The sequence below is a fragment of the Choloepus didactylus genome (genome assembly GCF_015220235.1).
Source record: "Choloepus didactylus isolate mChoDid1 chromosome 25 unlocalized genomic scaffold, mChoDid1.pri SUPER_25_unloc2, whole genome shotgun sequence".
NCBI lineage: Eukaryota > Metazoa > Chordata > Mammalia > Pilosa > Megalonychidae > Choloepus > Choloepus didactylus.
The window spans coordinates 933,604-956,298 of NW_023637607.1; the positions used below are offsets into that span (position 1 = coordinate 933,604).

The 22,695-nt window shown below is 39.3% G+C and overlaps 1 protein-coding gene and 2 long non-coding RNA genes across 4 annotated transcripts; all 3 read left to right on the forward strand.

The window, feature by feature from the left end:
• The first annotated feature begins 202 nt into the window (after positions 1–202).
• LOC119525675 (transcription factor 24-like) lies at positions 203–6,216 on the forward strand. Of its 2 annotated transcripts, XM_037824512.1 has the most exons (3): positions 203–727; positions 1,915–2,051; positions 5,776–6,216. In XM_037824512.1, the coding sequence occupies exons 1-2, from the start codon at positions 422–424 to the stop codon at positions 2,008–2,010; spliced, it is 402 nt and encodes a 133-aa protein (XP_037680440.1). In that variant the 5' UTR covers positions 203–421; the 3' UTR covers positions 2,011–2,051; positions 5,776–6,216. The 2 variants fall into 2 exon arrangements, with proteins under 2 accessions (XP_037680440.1, XP_037680439.1); XM_037824511.1 differs by lacking the exon at positions 5,776–6,216 and having other exon boundaries at positions 1,915–2,376.
• Positions 6,217–7,950: 1,734 nt separating this feature from the next.
• LOC119525677 lies at positions 7,951–9,090 on the forward strand. The gene is made up of 2 exons (XR_005214993.1): positions 7,951–8,012; positions 8,948–9,090. It is a non-coding gene; the product is annotated as an uncharacterized LOC119525677 (long non-coding RNA).
• A 3,885-nt stretch (positions 9,091–12,975) lies between these two features.
• LOC119525676 lies at positions 12,976–13,859 on the forward strand. Its single transcript, XR_005214992.1, has 2 exons — positions 12,976–13,114; positions 13,495–13,859. It is a non-coding gene; the product is annotated as an uncharacterized LOC119525676 (long non-coding RNA).
• Positions 13,860–22,695: the final 8,836 nt, after the last annotated feature.

Consider the following 22,695-nt stretch of genomic DNA (forward strand, 5'->3'; position numbering starts at 1 on the left):
AAAGTATTATATTATGAACTAACATTTCCCATCATCCAACTTCAACAGTTAGCAATATGTTGTCAAACGTATCTCCCAACCCTCTACCTACTATTGGTGATTTTTGAGAGATTTATTGAGATATCACTTACATAACATAAATTTCACCCATCCAAGGTACAAAATTCAATGAGATTTAGCGACCTCCGACTTTGGAGAGAAGAGGATGGAGTGACCGGTGCGGCCCTGGCCACGCAGACCGGGCTCCACACCCATCGCCCGCGAGCACCTCTATCCAGGAAAGCGCGCCAGGCTCGAGAAGCCGCCAGGGACCGCGAAGTCCCCGCAGCAGCCCCCTGAACACCGGGCTCGCACCCGCGCCTGCCGCCCGCAACTCGAGCCCCAGCCGAACCTGACCATTGGCCGGACGGGACTGGATACAATGGTGCCGGGCGGCGGCTCAGGTACCAGGGGCGGGCGACCTGCGGTGGGAGCGCAGCCGCGAGCAGACACTGCGCAGGCCTTCCTGGAGCTGCAGCGATTGCTGCTGTCGGTGCCTCCTCACCCCGAGCTCTCCGAGCTGGACATGCTGCTGCCGGCCACCACCTCCATGGCGACCTCACCTGCAGCCTGCAAGACGACGCCAAGGTGCCCGCAGAGCCTGGGCTGGGTACCCTGCGCTGAGACGGCCACCTGCGCCCAGTCAAGAAATGGCCCATGCGATCAAGATTATACATCGGTGCTACAGGTCAGTTTCTGAAGAATTCTTTCTCTGGAGGAAAAAGAAACCATGGCCACACTTCAACAGACTCACAGCCTTAGGCTTTCCTCTGGCAGGGGCTGGTAGAAATAGTGGTTATTGTTTTTATGTAGTAGGACGTAATTCTATGTTTATTACATCTGACATAGCAGACATCACTTCTGAGAGTTATACATGAAGGCATAGTTGGATTTTCACATTTATCTGCCCAATGGAATGAAATAAGCTGTCTTGTATAAAACATGTAGCTTTTCTACTCAGTGTGAGAAATAGTCACTGCTATATAGTGGAAGAAACTATTGGAAAAAAGAAAATGATATGTAAAAGCAAATTGTATATATATCCAAAGAATGCATACATTTTCGGTAGTGTATCTATTACAAATAGAAAAGTGGTCATCTATCCATTGATAGTCTTCCTAGTTTTTTTTTTTTTTTTTAATAAAGTCATGTTTGTAATATGCCAATATTCCAATTTTGTGGAAAACAGCTCCTGCTTATAGTTGATCTATGAGGAATTTCAGTTGCTTGATGTGAGATTATTTATTCAGATTTAGCTGAATATGTGTGAAAAATTGATGAGGTACTATGAAGGTGCAGTAACTTATACAACTTGTTATTTTTTCCTCTTAGAAAATGTATTTAGGGTATGAGAAATGGTTTACTATGTAGGACTACTATATAGTAAGCCTTCCTGGAAGCTTATTAAATATCCTAGTAGGTTTCCCAGTTTGGAAGGCAACTGGGGATCCCCTGCACCCAGTGTGAGCAGGAGGCTGGTGGTCCCGGGCAGCAGGGTCTGTTGGCCTCCTCCCTGGTCCCTCTATACCCACACCACCTTCCTTCAGGACCTCAGCAGGTGAGTAGCTTCAGCTAAAGCCACCCCAGAGAGAGAGACATGTGCAGCCAGTTGGGGACCTTGCATGAACCCCCAGGGACTGATTCCCCCTTTGTCGGGTCCTGCTTACAATCTCTCTACTTAGCCATTATGAAATGGGAGAAATCCTGTCTGACCTGGGAGTGCTGGCAATGATCTGCACCTTGAGGGGATCTGAGGACACAGAGTCACCATCCTGAGCTAAATTTAGGCCCGAGAAGAACTTCCCGAACCTTCAGCCCTGAGATGAACCCCATAACCAGAAAAGACCCTTCTCCATGGGTTTCTCTCTCCTGCAGGTCATCACACCCGGGGGCAGCTCCTCTGCCCAGTGCAACCAGCAGTGGTTTCAGTGTTCACCAGGAGCTTGGGGGACAGAAGAAGCCCTGAAGTAGAGATGTCTGTCAGGGAACACAGTGAACCCCCAAACTACAGGGTATGTTAGAGATACCTAAAAAGATTGATGCCCCATTTTATTTTCTCCTCACCTCAGTTTTCTTCCAGCTGTTGGCAGTGAAATGAAGTAAAAGACCATTTGAAGGCAAAATATTTAGTTGTTTCAGGGGAATATAACCATATTTTAATTTATAGCTGAGAATTCTTAAATTTTATTTGAATATAAATACGCTCCTCATAATGTAGCTAAAGCATGTCTTTTTAATAGAAAGACATATAATAGGTTTCCTGTATGTTAATGTGTAGTAAAAAGGTTTGGATATTTAATTATTTGTGAATTTGTTTACTCCCTTGTAATATATAACTTCAAAAGGAATAAAAAGTCAAAAGTGATTTTGATGCAGCCATTCACTTTTGTAAGTTATTGGCATAAGAAGTGCTAAAAACTCTCTCTTATCTTAAGGTATGAAGTAAATTTAAGGCATCATTACTTATGATTAATTGCTTCTGCATTAGCTTTTATTTTTTTAGTTGTGCATTCATCACCCTAATCTATTTTTGAACATTTGCCTTGTACCATAAAGAAGCAGAATAAGAATAAAAAATAAAAATAAAAAGAACACCCAAATCATCCCCCCATCCCACACTATTTCTCATTTAGTTTTTGTCCCCATTTATCTACTCATCCATTCATACACTAGATAAAGGGAGTGCGATCCACAAGGTTTTCACAATCACACTGTCACCCCTTGTAATCTACATTGTTTTACAATCGTCTTCAAGAGTCAAGGCTACTGGGTTAGAGTTTGGTAGTTTCAGGTATTTACTTCTAGCTATTCCAATACATTAAAACATGAAATGTGATATCTAAATACTGTGTGAGAATGTCCACCAGAGTGACCTCTCATATCAGTTTGAAATCTCTCAGTTTATTTATTGATGTCTAAACATCCATTCTTGCCTGGAATTGATTTAGTCATAGCTTTATTTCATTTCATTTTGCATCCTCCTTTTGGTCAAGAAGATGTTCTCAGTCCCACAATGCCAGGTCCAGATTCATCCCTGAGAGTCATGTCCTACATTGCCAGGGAGGTTTACACCCCTGGGAGTCAGGTCCCATGTAGGGTGGAGGGCAGCAAGATCACCCACTAAGGTGGCTTAGTTAGAGAGGGCCACATCTGAGCAACAAAGATGCACTGGGGGGAGATTCTTAGGTACAATTGTAAGCAGGTTTAGCCTCTCCTTTGCAGTAACAAGCTTCATAGGGTCAAGCCCCAAGACAGAGGGCTCAGCATGTCAAGCCGTCAGTCCCTAGTGTTTGTGAGAACATCAGCAACAATCCAGGTGTGGAAGTCCAACACCTCCACATCCTCCCCCAGCTCCTCAGGGGGCCCTGAATATATATTTTTATTCTCCACTCAAATTACTTTGGGATGTGTTGGTATTTCACTCTAACCTTTACAGACCTTCCATAGCTCACTTCCTATTCAAAGTTCCATGTAATTGGGGTGTTTGAACCAACTGACTTTAGAAGTTACATTGTTTAGAAAATATAGATCCTATAGCAAATAAACATTTCTTTCCTTGGTCTCACATGGAAATTGAAGTTTTACCACATAGTCGGTTTCAGCCTTTATCCTTTGGCCTGATTTGCCCTAGTCTTAACCAGAGCTGCTTCATTCATATCTCTAATTGAAGTCTGGGCTCTTTTTCAGTTTTTCTTTTTTTTTTTAGCCGTTTCTGTATGTGTTAGTACTGGCATTCATATCTGCCAAGCTCTAGCTCTGAGTTTCAGGTGTCACAGAGATACTCAGTGTTCCAGAGACCAATCATGTTATACATCAAGGGATCTACATCTCAGAGTTTAGAGATAGCTATTACAATTCAGGAATAGATTTGACTGCTATAAGACCTTACAACCTAAAGGACCATTACAGTAATCATTTCCCTGTTAGGCTGTGTTCTAAGATTCAATTCTGAGTTTACACATTGTAATTGTTCCATATTGATGAGGCATTATAGTGTTTGCCTTTGTTTCTGGTGTACTTTACTCAAAATGCTGTCTGCAGGATCCATTCACTTTTTCTGTCTCACAACTTCACTTCCTCTCATAGTTGCTCAATGTTCCATTGCATTGCATACACCACAGTTCACCATTCTGTTTCTCAGTCAGTGTACCCTTAGGCCACCTCCACCAACTGCAAATTATGAATGCTGCCTTAGATCTTCCAAGTATATACCCCATAATGAGGTTGCAGGACCTTATGCCCCCTACGTACTTAGCTTCTTGTGGAACCACCACAGTGACCTCCAGAAAGGCTACACCATTCTGCCTCCTCATCAACAGTAAATAGGTCCATCCCTCTCTCCATGTTTTCTCCAGCACTTTTACCCCTACTTATATATTTTCCCACAATTTTATAGAGATATATTCACATAACATGCAATTATCCACAGTGTACAAGCAGTTGTTCACAGTATCATCATGTAGTTTTGCATTTATCACCACAGTCAACACTTGAACATACTGATTACTATGAAAAAGGTTTTTTTTTGGTGAATAAAAAAGATAATAAAAAGAAAAATAAAGTGTCATACAATACAATTAGTAAGGACAGAAAACACCACCACTACCAAGATTCCCGTATCCCTCTCTCATATCCCCCCTCATACACATTTATCTTTGGTATATTGCCTTTGTTACATTTAATGGAAGTATATTACAATGTTACTGTTGACCATAGACTCCAGTTTGATTTGATTATGTTTTTTTCCCAAATACCATCCCTTTTTCAACACTTTACATGGTTGACATACATTTGTTCTCCCACATGTGAGAACATTTCTATATTTGTACATTTAGTAACATTCCCTATTAGCTTTTAATCAAAATTTCTTTAAAGTTACCTAAAATGTTAAACATTTAATTTGATAGCAAAAATTTCAGAAAAGTGACTTTATCTTGCTAATAACGCTAAAGTATTAGTTTGACCACAGTGTTTTCCGCTTTTGTTTGGGGGAAAAGACTTTTTTGAAGCACTGAACTTTACTAAATCATCCCATTAGTAGTCAAGCTTTACTTTGACACTATTACTTTTTCCTCCTTCATGTCTCATAGCAAAATATTTTAATGTATTTGTCTCATAGATTTTCATAAAATGTTATTAAATTCCTAAATATGCCAACAGCTTTTGGTAGGCTGGAAAATATAAGAGGAGACATTGCCTAGTTTCACCCAAAGGTTTTAGAAGCATGCTGTTTGATTAATGGTCCATGGTCAGGATAAGAGTATTGCTAAAATAAAATAAACCACTAATTTGAAAATTAAAGAAAAAATTCAATGAGGTTTAGTAAATTAAAAAGTTGTGTATCACCACAATACAATTCTTGGACATTTCTACCAGACCAAAAGGTATCCTCAGAATCAGTTTGAAGTTAGTTCTTGCTCCCACTCCCAGGCCCAGACAATCATTGACTTGTATTCTGTGTCTACAGAGTCACCTTTTCAAGGTATTACACATAAATTGAATCATAGAATGTGTTGTCTTTTATGCATTGTTTTTTCACTTAGTATGTTTTTGAGGTTCATCCATGTTGTATTAGGAAGGGTATTCTGTTCCTAACTATTGTAGGGTAGTGTTCTGTTTTATGAATCTACTGCATTTTGTAACCCATACACCAGTTGATTGACATTTGCATTTTTTTTCCAATTTGAATGTGACTGCTACGAATATCCCAAAACAACTCATTTCATGGACATATAGTTACCTATCTCTTGGATAGAGTGGAGTTGGCAGAGAATATGGTAAGTTTATATTTAAGTTTTTAAGAAACAAACAATTCTCCAAAGTGGCCACACCATTTTGCATTCTGACCAGACATGTATCCAGGTTTCAGTTTCTCACACCTTCATCAGCACTTGGTATATCTATCTTGATTGTAGCCATTCTATTGTGTGTGGTGATGACTCATCACAGATTTTAATTTATATTGCCATAACAATGAATGATGTTGAACATCTTTTTGTGCCTTTAATAGGCAGCCTGTATCTTCTTCAGTGAAATATTCAACTATTTTGCCTATTTTTGAAGTGTGGTTTGACACTTAAAAAGGGAGACCAAGAAGGGAGACCAAATATTATACTTCATTTACCTCTAACTTTGTTTTGGGTGCTTATCTATATATGTATTTGTTTATTTGATAAATACTAACTAGTACAATATAAATATTGTTTAATATAATAATTTATAACTTTAAAAATAAAACCTGCTTCTAAAACTTACTCTAGATCTACCAAACTAAAAACTAAACTGTCACTAAATTGGCACATTTAGGAAGGGGTAGAAGGGGACAAGCACTGAGCTGTCTTCAAACACCTTATGTACTCCTTTGCAGCTGTCAATGGTAGGATCTAGAACACAAACACAGGATCTGAACTCACTGGGAGGCACAGAGATGGATGGAGGAAGGGTTTCAGTGGGGTGGGTTGCAGGACCCAGAAGGCACCTCAGACCATGGAGAGAATATCTTGGGTTCCTGATATCCCCAGGAGCCAGGTCCAGGGAACACTCAATTCCTAGAGCCACTGTCTGTGTTGGGTGCTGTCTGTGACAAGGAATGTGAATGAATTTCCAACTGAAGGAATTTAGCCAATTTTCTAGGCTAGAAATCTTTAGGTTACTGACCCCCAAAGAGTGACTCTGATGCAGAGGAGTGGATGGGCTCTAGAACTCAGGGAAGAAAAGGCAGAGCCCCACATACCAGGGCCAGGTGAGGAGCAGCAGGTCTGTAGGAACAGGCATGGAAGTGATAGCCCTGCTGCCTCTACCCTTACCCTCAGCAGAGTCCAGTCATGACATCTTAACATTAAAAATAACAGATTCCTGGAGCTCTTCCTTTTTTTTCTCCCTCATTAACATTTTCATTCTGAAACAAAGAACAAAGCTTATCCATGCTTTTCAATTAAAAAAATAAAGCTATGCTGTGTTACCAAAAACATAAATTTTCTTACTTTAATATATTCCAACATGTAAATATAACCAAAGATACTCCTGTAAAAATATAATGTTATTTTTATTAGTTAAGATATTGCAAAATAAGGGAACATGAGTATCTTGTAATCCTACCCACTTCAGTCATCCCAAGTGAGCTCTGCATTGAGCTTTCCTTCAGGTTTTGTGTGTTTGAATTCTCCAGCAAACACCTGGATAGGACTCTACAGAGGCTCAGAGCTCCCAAGGCTTGAACAACTGGGACTCAGGCCACTTAATGTCTCACTGAGATAGGAAACAGGGCACAATAGCTTCCCTGACTGCATGGGAGGGAACCCAGAGTGCCACTCTCATTATGGGTTGAGTCAGTTCCCCATAAAGTCATGTTCTCACCCTAACCTCTGTGACTATGTATGTGGACTCATCTACAAGTAGGATCATCAAAGATCAAATTAGTGAATGTGAGGTCAACCTGAACCAGGATGGGTCTTAATCTACTATGACTGGAGTCCTTACAGAGACAGGAAGATTAGAGAAATCTGTGAGCAGGAACAGAAGGAGACAGACAAAGTCAGCTGACAAGGTATGTTGGTTTGTATAAATTATGTCCCCCAGGAAAAGCCATATTCTTTAATGCAATCTTGTGGGAGCAGACATACTAGTGTTAAGTTGGAACCTTTAGATTAGGCTGTTTCCATGGAGATATCACCTACCCAACTGGGTGATGACTTTGATTGGATAATTTTCATGGAGGTGTTACCCCACCCATTCAGGATGGGTCTGAATTAAATCACTGGAGCCATATAAATGAGCTGACAGACAGAAGGAGCAGAGAAACTGAGAGTGACATTTTGAAGAGGAGCTGCAGCTAAGAGAGGACAAAACACCCCAAGAGTCACATTTTGGAGAATGCCATTTTGAAATGCAACCTGGGAGCAAGCAGATGCCAGCCATGTGCCTTCTGAGCTAACAGAGGTTTCCTGAATGCCAATGGCCATCCTTCAGTGAAGGTACCCTATTGTTGATGCCTTACGTTGGACATTTTATGGGTTTAAGACTGTTACTTTGTAACCAAATGAACCATCTTTATAAAAGCCAAATATTGTAGTTGGTAGAGTTAGGGTAACTTGTTTCAGTGAAGGTGAGTACATTCCATGGCAAAGTATGCAATGTCTCCAAAGAGGAAGCTAGAGTGGGTTTGCTGTAGGGTTTGGCCTTAAGCTGGGTGACTTATGCTGGGAGGTCTTGAGAAAGCAAGGCTTTTTTCTATAATGGCTGATGTCAAGAAATGGTAGCAATTTGATGAATGGGTTTACTGACTTTTAGCTAGGATATGGGAGGTATGAAGTAGGGTTAATGTTGTCATTTGTAAGGAAGGAGGACCACCCATATTATCCAAGAAGGGAATGTTTTGGAACTTGTTAGAAATATAACTTCTCAAGAACCACCTCAGACCTCCTCAATCAAAAACTCTCTGGGTTAGGACAGCAAGCTCTGGATAGGCCTTCAATGCAATGTTGACATGCCCAGAGATTGAGAATCACAACTTACTTCAATGCTCTAAAAATGGGGCACAGTTTAATATTTAATGCCACATCATATTTAGAATTGTCTTGCCCATTAGTTGTGGTGATAGGTCTTCATTTTATATGAAAAACAGAGACTATGACTTGTGTAGGGAATAGTATACAGAGATGGTAGAAGGCCTTATTTATTGAGAAATGCTCAGAACTAATGAAAACAACAAGCAGTATTAATGATACTTGGTCTCCTTGCATCTCCAAACATTATTTTTTGAGGGTGGAGTAAAATCCTATTTCACTTTAAGATACTTGATGTAATAGGCATTTTAGAACGATAATGGGGAGAAGTTTTTCATCTCTATGTCAAATGGTTTCAAGCCTTGAAAAATAAATCTAACTTCTCTTCTTCTTTTCATTCTTAGAAATCAAAGTTAGCTTTTTTCAACTTGGCAAGAATAAATTTTCAAGGGACTTTGAAGTCCAGGTAAGTTTAATACCATCATGACATTGTGTAATGGGCATGAAAAAGACAGTAATAAAATTTATTTCAATTACTTGTAACTTATATTTGACTATTTGCAATTGTGAAGTAGAGATTATTTGTTTTTCCCAAAAAGCTCATAAAAAGTCCTAACTATTGACTATTGAACTAGTAACCAGATGCCCTCTAATTTAAAATTCCTCTTTTTAAAATGAAAGATGATAAATGGAACTGAGTAAAGGATTGTTGGAACACTGTACAAACTTTACAAGTTTTTGGTAAATCTAATATAATTCCAAAATAGAAAGTTTATTACAAAAATTTCAAAAGAAAGAATGAAACGCCATCTTTGTTTATGCTTCTGAGTGTATGGTGGGGATGGTTTTCCCATTATACCCTCTGGAGTTGGGCAACCTCATATAAACATAAACTACATTTCCTAAACCTTCTGGACTCTCATTTCATCTACTTGCATAATTCCCTACAGAAATTAAGCTAATTTGATATAGCTTTATATGAATTTGATAACTCAGAGAGCAGATATTCTATCATTAATTTCCCCTTTAAAAATAACTTTTGGTGTAATTTTATGTGAGCAAACTTTCCTTTTCTCTTGAGTCCAGTTGAGGACAACTTTCCTTAAAGCTAAACATTTAAATGTCTTTGCAAAGCATTCAGAAATTCACCTCAGATATTAAATTTGTTACCATTGATGTTTTCACATGTAAATTTGTCCTTATAAAAATTATTGGGAAACTGTAATAGCACTCACTAAATGCACAGTTACCTTTAATCAATGTCTCAGTCAAGAGAATCATCAGCCTCTCAAGATGTTCTAGTCCCAAGTTAAATAGACATATTGCTATGAGTCCCAGACATCTATACTATGAGAAAAATGAGTATATCACCTTTCTGTATGTTTTTTTCTAGCTAAATTCCACAAACTATTAGAAAAATTGTAGATGGATTCAACCTGACTTAATTCTGCTTTCACTTAGTTGTGGAATTGGAAATCCTACAGGTTTAATAGTAGACAGATATACCCTGATATAACGCTGCTTTCATTTGGTTGTGGAAAAGGAAATGCTACAGATTTAAAGGTTTAATGTTTGAAATATTTTCCAGTAAGTTTATGCCTTTTCAAGCTCAGTTCTCAAATTTTGCTGTGCATGAGTGTTTTAGTTTGCTAATGCTGCAGAATGCAAAACACCAGAGATGGGGTTTATTTCACTACACAGTTACAGTCTTAAGGCCACAAAGCATCCAAGCAATCAGGTACCTTCACCGGAGGATGGCCAATGGCCTCCGGAAAACTTCTACTAGCTAGGAAGGCAGCTGGCATCTGCTCCAAAGCTCTGGCCTCAAAACGGCTTTCTCCCAGGACGTTCCTCTCTAGCAAGCTTGCTCCTCTTCAAAACATCACTCCCAGCTGCACTCTGTTCCTCTCTTTGAGTCAGCTCATTTATATAGCTCCACCGATCAAGGCCCACCCTGAATGGGCGGGGCATGCCTCCATGGGAACATCTCATCAGAATCATCTCCCACAGCTGGGTGGGGCACATTCCAAGCAAATCCAACCAGCACCAAAAACGTCTGCCCCATAAAACTACAAAGACAATGGCATTTGGGGGACACAATACATTCAAACTGGCACAATGAGGATCACTTAAGAAATCCTGATGCCTTGGTCTAAGTTAAATAAGAATCTCAGAATTTGGGAGCAATCCAGGTCTATATTTTAGAAATTGTCCAGATTTTAATGCAAAAGATTGGTTGAGAAAAACTAAAGATGGCACCCAATCACCCAATGTCTCCTCCAAATTTCCTTAACAACAAGCATTTTCTTGGAAAATCACAATTCAAATTTAGATGTTCACAGAGCATAAGTATCCAATTGCTGGGAGCATGGGAGAGCTCTTTATAGTTAAAAAAAATTCACAGAAACATTTTGGGGCCTCTGGGGAAACCTAGTGCTTCTACCTCCTTCCACCCACCCCTTAAAAATTACAGAATCTAGAAAGTCACAGAAGTATATGGATTTTCCCTAATTGCAGATGGATCTCTTTTCCTATCCATTTCTTGAAATCACTGCTGCTTTACCATATTGTTTTGTCATTTTGGTTTATTATATTGGTTTTACTACATTTTGAATATAGTACTGGTCCTACCTCAATGGTGAAAAATCATTCTTCATTGTAAGAATATGAAAAGATATGTTTAATCTGATATCCAGTGTTTAATAGATGGGGAGAGGCATAGACACATAATGAAACAAATAGAGTTAAATGTCAAGTTTAAAATCTTTGTGGTGGATATTTAGGTATTCATCATTCACTTTGTTCAAATTTTCTATATGTTTAAAATTTTTCATTACACAATGTGTGAATATATTAAATAAAAATAAACTAAGGAAAACCACAGGTTAAACAAAGCTAAGTGATACACTTTGCCCTCAAGGAGTCTATAATCTAATTACAAAAGAGGATAAAATAAGTACACAAATAATAACTGAACCTGGGATTGCAAGGTAAAAGTATATTAGGATAAGTGCTGCAACACTGTGCCTTATTTCTCAGATGTGACACACAATTCTAAAGCTTTGGCCCTCCTTATCTGATTTGTTCCTCATGACAGTCCTATAAGTTGAGCAAGGAAGGTCCTGTGTTTTATACATGAGGGAATGGATTCATATAGTTAAGAATTATGTGGTATGTGACACAGCTATGAGGGAGCCAAAGTTGGAAGTCGAACTTATACGGTAAAGTTAAAAGTCATTCTTAGCTCTTGGGCTATACAGAACAAATATAGTCCAGATTTAGTTCAATCCCTGGGCAAGAAGATATCTTGAAGTTATTTGTACTGTGGTTCATCAGATATAGTGATAGTCAAGGGACAATTTGGGATATGGAGGAAAGAACATTTGTGGGAAATCTTATTCAATCTACAACAGGAACAGCAATTATACTTGTGTTATATCCTCAAAGACACAGGAATTAACTCTAGTCAATGTACCTATGTAGATACATATATTCACATATATTGTCTGAAGTGATTAAAACATATTGATACAAACATTTATATATATTGACTCAGGAAATCACCAACTATAATGAACATCATTCTTTTTTCAGATGAAAAATAAAATGGAAAAGGTTCTATCTGTCTATTGGCCAGGATACTTTGGTTCAATATTGGTTATCACATAATCTTTTTTTTTTTTTTTTTTTTTGTAACTTTAACTTTCCTTTAGATTTTAATAAGTTTTTCATTAGAGAAGTTGTAGATTTACAGGAAAGTCATGCAGAAAATACAGAGTTCCCATACATACCCCCTATTATTGACATTTCTCATTAGTGTAGCACATTTGTTACAACTGATGAAAGAATGTTATAATAACAGTACTACTAAGCATAGGCCATAGTTAAATTAAGGTTCATTGTATTATACAGTCCTATGTATTTTTTTCCCTAGTAACATACATAGAAACTAAAATTTCCCCCTTTTAACCACAAATATATAATAGTTATGTGTTAATTACAATCACAATGATGATTTTAATGACTTCCATCGATTAGCAAAATTGTTCAATCACCCCAAACACATTCTATATCAATTAAACATTAACTCCCCATTTCCTACCCCTGTCCTGGATGCTGGTAACCTGTATTCTAGTAACTATGAATTGGCTTATTCTATTTATTTCCTATCTGTGATAACAAACAATATTTGTCCTTTTTTGTTAACGTGATGTCTTCAAGGTTCACTCCTGTTGTCACATGTATCAGAAATTCATTCTTTCTTATGGTTGAATAACATTCCATTGTATGTATGTACGCTCTGGCCCTGGCGGCGCCGGCACCGGGACAGCCCGGCTCCCGGCTCCCGGCGCGCGGCTGGACTCCGGCGGCGGCAGCGGCGGCGGCGCTCAGGGCAACGGCTCTGACAGCAGAGGCGGCGGCGGCGGCGGGCGGGAGGGGCGGCCGCGCCCATGAGACGGGGACCCGGGGCGGCGGGGACGGGGCCGAGGCGATGGGGCTTCGCAGCGCCGGAACCTGACCCAGATTCCCCGGGTCCTCCCGACCAGCGGCCGCGGCTTCCAGTGCCACAGGTTTGGGGGCGCGGGAGACCCGAGTGTTTCCCGGAGACCCTGGGGCGGTGGCGCGGGCCTCTGCGAGGAGGGGTCTCTCCAGCGCGAGAGGGGAAAGGGGATCCCTGTCTGCAGCCCTCCCCTCATCACTGCTGCTTGCACCTCCCTGAAAATAACTCAGGCCCGCCGCGGCCAGGAGGAGCCAGCACTGTCCCCCTAGCGGAGCTAGGAGGCGCGTGGAGCCGGGGCCGGGCGGGAGCCAGGCGCGTCCGGAAGCCTCCCGGGTCGGCGACGAGGACCGGCAGTTCCCGATCACCGCGCGCGCCTCAGGGTCCGGGCCGCGGGGACCCTCTGGCCGCGGGTCCCTGGTGCTGCGCTCACGCCGAGTCTCTTTCGTGTAGGTTCCGCTTCGGGCCGGGGGGCCCAGCCGAGCCGAACCCCGCGCGGCGTGACGCCGCCGCCACCGCCGCGGTTTGGCTTCATAGCTTCTGGCGGGCGCCGGAGCCCCCAGGGTGGAGGCAGCGCCATTGTTGGGTCTGGAGAAGGCCTGGGAGGGTGCAGACTTGGACAACTGCTTCTGCAAAGTCCACATCATCTGTTTATAATGTGACACACACACAATGTTCCTGCAGCTACTGCTCCTGTTTTTCATTATGCAGTGCATCCACTGTGGTTAAGTGTTGCTTTTAATTTCATTGATAAACAGTAAGAGTCGATTAATAAAAAAATTTCAATAAAAGCAATCACACTCAAAATTGATATTCAATAACTGTATATGTTTATTTTATTCAATTAAGTAAATTCCTGCAGGGTTAAAAATGGGAAATTCAGAAATTCTCAAAGTACAAGCAAAAACTCTTATCACCCAGAGATAATGGCAACTAACTTAAAAATTTCATCTTGGTATTTTATGCTTGTATGCATTTTTCTCAAAGTGTGTTTATATACTCCATATCAGTGGTTGTCAACTGTGGACATTGTTGCTCAAGTGAGGATATTTGGCAGTGTCTGGACTCCTTTTTTGTCACAAATTGGGATCAGAGGGCAGTGCTACTGACATCTAGTGCGTAGATGTCCTAAATCCTGCCATACCTCATACAATCCATGAGGTACATGACAGTCTCCCACAGTAGAGAATTACCCAGCCCAGAATGTCAATAATGCAGAGATTTGTAAACCATGATCCATGAATTTTTATATTCTACTTTGTAAATTTAGCATTCTCACAGACATATTCTAACATCCTTGAAAGTTTACAGAAACTTTAATGGCTGTAGTATATTCTAAATCATGGGTGAATAATCAATTAAGCATTAAGTAGTAAAGTTGTATCTGGACTTAAAATTTCATTTGCAATTATAAATAATACTGTCATGAAAATCCTTGTCCATCCATTTTTCTGTACATTTTTCTAATAAATTTCATAGAAATTTAGTTTAAGCCTGTGATTATCATATGAGAGTAATGCTATGTGGTGTTAAAAAGAATCCCCCAAATAATTGGTGACATGAAGGGAAGTTTTGCTTTCTTTCTTAGATAAGAATTTGAATTCTATGTAAGTACCAAACTACTCTACATGACAAGTTGGGAGCCCTGGCTCCTTCCATCTTTTACTTAATGGCATCCCGTAAGCCAGTGTTTTTCAGACTGAAATGTGCGTGAGAATTCATTAAAACAGATTCCTAGAGATGTTTATTTGGGGGAGAATCTGTATTTTCTGTAGCTTGCTATATAATTTAACTTATATGGTCAGTTTATCCAACCACCATAACTACATGGAACCATGAATAGGGAGTGAGGTCTGGTGGGTTTGGTCAGGTTAGTGTGAAACCCAAATACATCCCTGAGTAATTTATACAGAGAATAAAAAAGTATTTGCAAAGAACCCGTGAGGGACTGGTGAAAAAATCTGGAAATAATTAACTTAACCACCTGGGGAATTCCTTATATTCTCACAAGCATTGGGTACTACCAATTTAATAGGCCAAGCCCTCCATCTTGGGGCTTGCCATTATGAAGCTTGTTGCTGCAAAGGAGAGGCTAAGCCCTCTTATAATTGGGCCTGATGGTCACCCCCAAAGAACCTCTTTAGTTGCTCACATATGTGTGACTTAAGTCACCTCTGCAGGTAAACTCATTACCCTCTCCCCTATTTGGGGCATGACTCCCCAGGGTGTATATCTCCCTAGCAATGTGGAACATGACTCCTGGGGATGAACCTAAACCCAACATCTTGGGATTCAGAAATCCTTGACCAAATGGGAAAAAGGAAGTGAAGCAAAAAAAGATTCAGTGGCTAAGAGATTTCAAATAGAGTTGAGAGGTCAATCTGGAGGTTATTCTTACGCATTTATAGGTATCCCTTTTTAGTCTTTAGTGTATTAGAATAGCTAGAAGGAAATACCTGAAACTGTTGAAATGCAATCCAGTAGCATTGATTTCTTAAAGATGATTGCATAGTTATGTAGCTTATATGCTGTGACTGTATGAATGTGAAAACCTTGTGTCTCACACTCCTTATATCTAGTGTATGTATAGTTGAGTAGAAAACTGGAGACACAAAGTAAATGAATAATGGGAGGGGATGAGGGTATGGGGTATTTTGGGTGTTCTTTTATACTTTTCTTTTTGTTCAAGTAATGAATGTGTTCAAGGATTGATTGTGGTGATGAATGCACCACTCTATGAAGATACTATGAACAAGTGATTGTACACTGTGGATGACTTTATGATATATAAATATATCTCAATAAAATTTCAGGGGGGGAAATGAGGAGGACACTGACTGTCATAGAATTGGTATAGCCAAAAAAAAAAAAAAAAAAAAGACTTGACCACATGGAAGATTCAGGCAGTAAATCTGGGGTGGGACCTGAGATTATGCATTTTTAACAGTTTCCTAGGTTATGCTGATGTTACCGCTCTATGGACCACACTTTGAGTAGCACTGCTTTAGAAGATCATTCTCATCTACTTGTTGAAGTTGTTGGCTACCTCACAGGAGGTGGCATAATGCATATCACCCTTCAAAAGACTCCATCCTGGAAGAGGCACACCACACTCCCATTCACATTTCACTGCTAAAAACTTAGCCATATAGCCATGCCTAACTTCACATGAGGTTGGTAAATGCCATATCACTGGTCAGCCATAGGCTATGAACAATTTTCTGGTATTACTAGAAGAGATGATAGCTGGATAAGTAGAAAATATTCAATATAATTCTTTAGCTGGAAAATGGTTAGTATAGTCTTCAATAGACACTGGAGGAAAAAAAACTGTTTATTAAGATCACTTCACTCAAGCAGCTTTAAGTTATTCTGACCATGAAAAGCCCCTTTTAAAATAACTTTCTGTTGCTCTAATCTCAACAAAACTTATTCTCTGCTCCCAGGAACTTTCCCAGCATTGCCTGCAGTAAGATATGAGAGATGTAACTATATGGTCTCATAATCAGGACCTTAAAAAGCAAGCCTGAATGAGGGGAGGACATGAAGATAACAAGAAGATGCTGACCAAACAGCTTTCTCTCTTCTATTTTTTTTCCTTTCTGCCTTCTTTTGGCTTCTGGCCATTTCTTTGTCTGTTTGGGGTTATAAAAGCCCAAATAATTCTTCTCACTTTGAACTGGGCTTGAAAGGTTTTTCTTTCCTCCAGGTCCTTGTTGATGCATCTTCAATAAACTCACCTTCTCACCAAAGAAAGAGATTTGTTTCTCTGATGTGGAATCAGGTGTGCCTAACTATTTAGAACCATATTTTCAAATGGTAACAGAGATACAGAGATAGGAAGGGCAGACTTGGTAGAGAACTAGAGGTCTTCTTAAGAATTATATTAAGGAACTTGATGTAGAAGGTTCAATTTTCCTTCTTTAAAGTCATGAAAATATATCCTGTCACCAGCAGCATGAGCACAGTTTCCCATTGCACTCCTGTGAATTGTGTCTTCATGTTCCTTGGCTCACTTTTCTACTGTGGTGAAATTTCACAAAAATTAGATACTTGTCCTTGGCCTAGTGTAGCCAAAATATACTCTAATTTGTTATCTGACTTTTAATTTCACTTGTGTTTTTTTTGTACCCAGAAGTTTAAACATTTTAGTCATCAAACTTCTTTATCCATGTAACAGATATTCGCTGGTTTATGATGCAGGTATCGTGCTTAAGGTCTGGGCCAGCAGCAGTGAACTTGATGAAACAAGAGAGATATACAGTCTCAAGCATCATTTATAGCTCATTTCTTTGTTGTATACTTAAAAATTACTTTCCTCCTTAGCAATTTTGTAAACAATTTTCCTATATTGTCTTCTATATGTTTAGAAGATCATGTTTTATACTGAACTTTGATCACCAAGAATTTCAAATGCTTATGCAACTGAAAATGTTTAAATTATTGTTAAGTCACAAAAAAATTATTTCTTTCCAATTAGTGGAATTTTAAAAGAAAACATCTACTTCTAAGAAGGGACACTATCATTTGCCTAAAATAGTCTAAGAAATGCAGATCTCTATTTCTTCAATTTTGTATTAGTTAAAATGAGGATTTTTCTTATTGAGCTATAATTCAAATGCAGCACAATTCAATTGATGTAGAGATTCTATAAGATTTAACAGATGTACACAGATGGGTCACCACCACCATGATCAATATACAGAATTGTTTCATTATCCCCAAAATTCCCTTGTGCTCCTTAGCAGTCATTTTCAATCCCCAACCCAAACTTTGGCTCAAGTGGATTTTAAAAATTGTACCTATTCTTAAATCACTAGAGAGAATTCCCAATATTTTATTAAGTACAGGTTTATAGTGCTATAAATCTGTCTTTAGAGCTGGGGTTCTCAACCAAGTGTGATTCTGCTCCTTAAGGAGTACTTGGAGGCATTTGAGGTTGTCAGAATTCAGGAGGGGCACAACTTGGATTCAGTGGGTGAAGCCAAGGATTCTTCCAAATATGCAACAGTACACAGGGTAATGCCCTGCAACAAATAATTATGGAGAAAACATGATTCATTATGAAAGTGAAAGAGAATAATCTAGAGAAATCCTATTGCAGTTTCTGTATCAAGCAGGTTGCTCACCAAAAATCCAGTTTTTCAGTAGATACAGGGGAGGACATTTCTTCTCATTTTTAGAAATAATTTTGTGTGCATAGTTTTAATCTGTGTTTGACACTGCATATGTTTAGATAGGGAAGATGAGGGGGCTTTTGGAGTCCTAGTCATGCTGTGCTTCTTAATCTGGGTATTGGAGATACAAGTGTGATCTATTTGTAAAAGTTAATCAAACTGTATATTTATGATATACATGCTTTTATGAAAGTGCTGTGTAATTCAATGATATGTTTAAAGAATCAACAGTTAAGAAAATGCAAATAAAATAAATGAAATTTTTATGATACATTCTTTTTATTGCATAATATTTACTAGTCATGTTCAGTCAACAAGGTCAATAGATATTGTGGAAGCATTCTATCATTTCCCTGGAAATTCATAAAGAGTACATTATTAGAGACATATTTAGAGACAGGAGAAGAGGCCAAAACTCAAAGGGTCACCTGAGGATGAGTATCACCTGGGAATTTGTGAGAAATAAGTATTCTAAGGCTCCACATGAAACTGGAATCAAAACTCTAGTGTGGTGCCCTGCATCTGTGTTTTAATAACCTTCCTGGTAAATCTGATGCACACTGAAGTTTGAGAAGCACTAAACTAGAGAGAAGACATGCTCCTTCCTTTTGCTACCAACATTGCATTTGATGTTCCAACAGAAAACACGAACCATACAGAAAGTCTGAACTTAATGGAAAATCTAAAATGAAAAAATAAGCTATGACAGGAAAGCAGGGTGCTCTGTTTGATTCTTAGGGAAAGTAGCATATAACAATAACTACTATATATATATAATTATATATATATGTATACACATACACACACACACACACATATATATATATAAAATCTCCCTGTGGTAGGTTCATGTGTCAACTTAGCCATGTGATGTTGTCCATGTGTCTGGTCAAGCAAGCACTGGCCTAACCATTACTGCAAGGGCATTTGTGTCTGATTAATAAACCAGAAGGCTGGTTTATTGAACCATCAGTAAATTGGCTGCAGCTGTGACAGATTGCATCAACGAAAGGCATGTCTTCCACAATGAGAGAATTCATTCAGCTGGATTTAATCCAATTGTTTGAAGACTTTTAAGTGAGACAGATAGAGGACTGTCACTACTTCGGCTAACTTGTGAAGTGATTCCTGAGGAGCTCATTCAATACCCTCATGAGAGTTGCCAGTTCACTGCCTGAAGAGTTCATTGAATACCTTCATTTGAGTTGACACTTTGCTGGCTGCCCTATGGAATTTGGACTTTTGCATCCCCATAGTTGCATGAGACACATATATAAAATCCTGTATTTAGATATCTCTTGTTGATTCTGTTTCCCTAGAGAACCCTAAATAATACTATCCCCAATAATAAGTCCAAATATTACATGGTGTTAAATTAGTTGGATATTGCCAGAATCCTGAGGATTAAAGTGATAATAGTTTATATGGTAGGAGGTTCTGAACATACAAGTTAGTGGGTGGAAAATTGAGACAGGTAAGGGAAGGCAGCCCATCACGGATAAGTCACCAAATATTTTACCAGTGATGTCAAATGCAGCTCAATCCCACTGGGGAACTCTAGGAGCCAGGAAGCACTATGCCTCAGAGCTATCTAAGCCGAGGGATGAGAGTCCTGTGATTTATATTCAACAACCTCCACCTTTTATTTCCTGAGGGATGGTCTCCCAGCTATAAATTCTCTGCTGGTGATTGGAACACATTTTCCTGTAAAGGGCCAAACAGTTAACATTTTAGAGTTTGTGGCCATATGTTGTCTGTCGTAACTACTAAACTCAGCCTCATAATGCAAAAGCATGTTGTCAAAATCGGGCATTCTTTTTGCATTCTTATTTTTAATGAGGATATTAGAACAACACAATGCACATATTGGTAGGTTTTCATTTTGAATCTATTTTTTCTGTATAAATCCAGGCACTTGTTTTCTGACTTAATTATTCCATAAGGAATTTAGTAACATTGTTTACTTTCCAAGGAAATCCTTTTGATAAAATTATTTGAATTATGTTAAAGCTGAAAATTATTTAGGAAAGAAGACCAATTTTTCTAATATTCTGGCATTCAATTTTAATGAATACTTGAGCTCAATTTAATGGTTCTTTTGTGTAATTCACAAAAACATTTTAGTCTAAGAATATATGTGTATATATTCTCAATTAAATATTCATTTCATGGCAGAGACTGTTACCTGTCCACACAATTCTTCCCTCTTATCTATTTGAATCCCAGTTTTGTTTGCTCTATGCTAATTTTGGCGATCTTGTTTCTTTATGCCAGAGTCTTCTCACCCTCTATTATGGGTTGGATGAGACTTGTGAACAAACTCCAGGCAATTTGATTGCTAATACTGATTACTCTTCCTTCTTGCCTATTGAATGGGTATGAAATACACTGGCAGGTATTTTTAAAAATAAATCAACAAACATAGGGAAAAAATACACAATAAATTATTGAAGCAAAAAGATATAGAGAACCTGAGTCTTTGACATCAATAGGTGATAGAAGAAAATAGCATGAGTCTTGTCTATTCTTAGAATTCTTTTAATGTAAAAAACAAATATTGTTGATTTAAGCCATAGTTAGGTTATCTTTCACTTTCATTTGAATGTATCCTAACTAATGTATTTTGTATATTACATATCAATTAAAATAAGATTTTAATATTATATTATCAAGGAAATGGATATTCATCAGGAGAAAATAATATTTGTATGTTATTTTATGTTCCACTATTTTATTAGGTATTTTTACAAAAGGAAGGAAACTCATTTCATTCTCCATATTAATGATGTGAGAATCATGCTTTGTTTCTGAAACAAAGAATCTTTGTAGTTAAGTGCTCTGATCTTTTGTGTGGAGTAATACATCTCCTTTGTAGAGGCTGCATTCAATTTGGTTGCATAGATTTGTAATCAAAAACATCTTATAAAGCATTTTAAGAAAATCTTTTCTCTCTTATTATCCATTATGTATTTACTGGTCAGGAATTTAACAATATAGATAGATAGCTTCCTTAATAAGCACTTATGACTCATCGACAGCTTTATTTGATATGTTTGGAATATATACTTTAACTATGATGTTATTTTCAGTCAAACTTAATGATATTACTAGCTTTTTTATTTATGTGGTCTTGTGTGGGGCAGACCCTTGGTGCTGGTTAGATTTGCTTGGAGTGTGCCCCACCCAGCTGTGGGAGATAATTTTGATGAGATGTTCCCATGGAGGCGTGGCCCCACCCATTCGGGGTGGGCCTTGATTGGTGGAGACATATAAATGAGCTGACTCAGAGAGAGGGATCTCACTGAATGCAGCTGGGAGTGATGTTTTGAAGAGGAGCAAGCTTGCTAGAGAGGAACGTCCTGGGAGAAAGCCGTTTTGAGGCCGGAGCTTTGGAGCAGATGCCAGCTGCCTTCCTAGCTAACAGAGGTTTTCCGGAGGCCATTGGCCATCCTCCGGTGAGGGTACCTGATTGCTGATGTGTTACCTTGCTAATGCTGCAGAATGCAAAACACCAGAGATGGACAGGCTTTTATAAAACGGGGGTTTATTTCACTACACAGTTACACAGTTACAGTCTTAAGGCCACAAAGCATCCAAGGTAACACCTCAGCAATCGGGTACTTTCACCGGAGGATGGCCAATGGCATCCGGAAAACCTCTGTTAGCTTGGAAGGCAGCTAGCATCTGCTCCAAAGCTCTGGCCTCAGAACGGCTTTCTCCCAGGACGTTCCTCTCTAGCAAGCTTGCTCCTCTTCAAAACATCACTCCCAGCTGCACTCAGTTTTCTCCCCCCAAGTTAGCTCATTTATATAGCTCCACCGATCAAGGCCCACCCCAAATGGGCGGGGCCACGCCTCCAAGGGAACATCTCATCAGAATCATCTCCCACAGCTGGGTGGGGCACATTCCAAGCAAATCCAACCAACACCAAAACTTCTGCCCCACACAAGACTACAAAGATAATGGCATTTGGGGGACACAATACATTCAAACTGGCACATTCCACCCTCTTTGGGACCTGAGGTGGCAAAACTCTTCCAGAGCATCGAGGCGGAAAGCCCGCCCTCGACCTCCAGGGCAAACTCACCCTTTCCATGCATGTGGGCTGCTCCGCTCTCCCAGCCCGAGACCTCCTGACTCCAGACCTCAACCTCCATGGCTCTGTCTTTGAAGAAATTTTTCCTGCAATTTTTTCCTTGTCTGTCTCCTCCAGTCCAGACCGGCAATGGCTCCATCTATAAAGATCTCGCAAAAATTCTGTTGGCTTTGCATGAAGCATGCAGGGGTCAAAGCCATCAGACAATAGGAGTTTCCACAAATCCTTTCTGCTTAATTCCTTATCCAATCTTGGCTTGTCCTCACCTTGGGCTGTAGCTTCTGGGATTCTACCCACTGGAAGCCCGTAATTTTCCAAGCCATCAACTTCTGGTTCTTTGAACCCAAGAGTTCAGTTCTAAGTTTATCTCTCTCTGCTGGC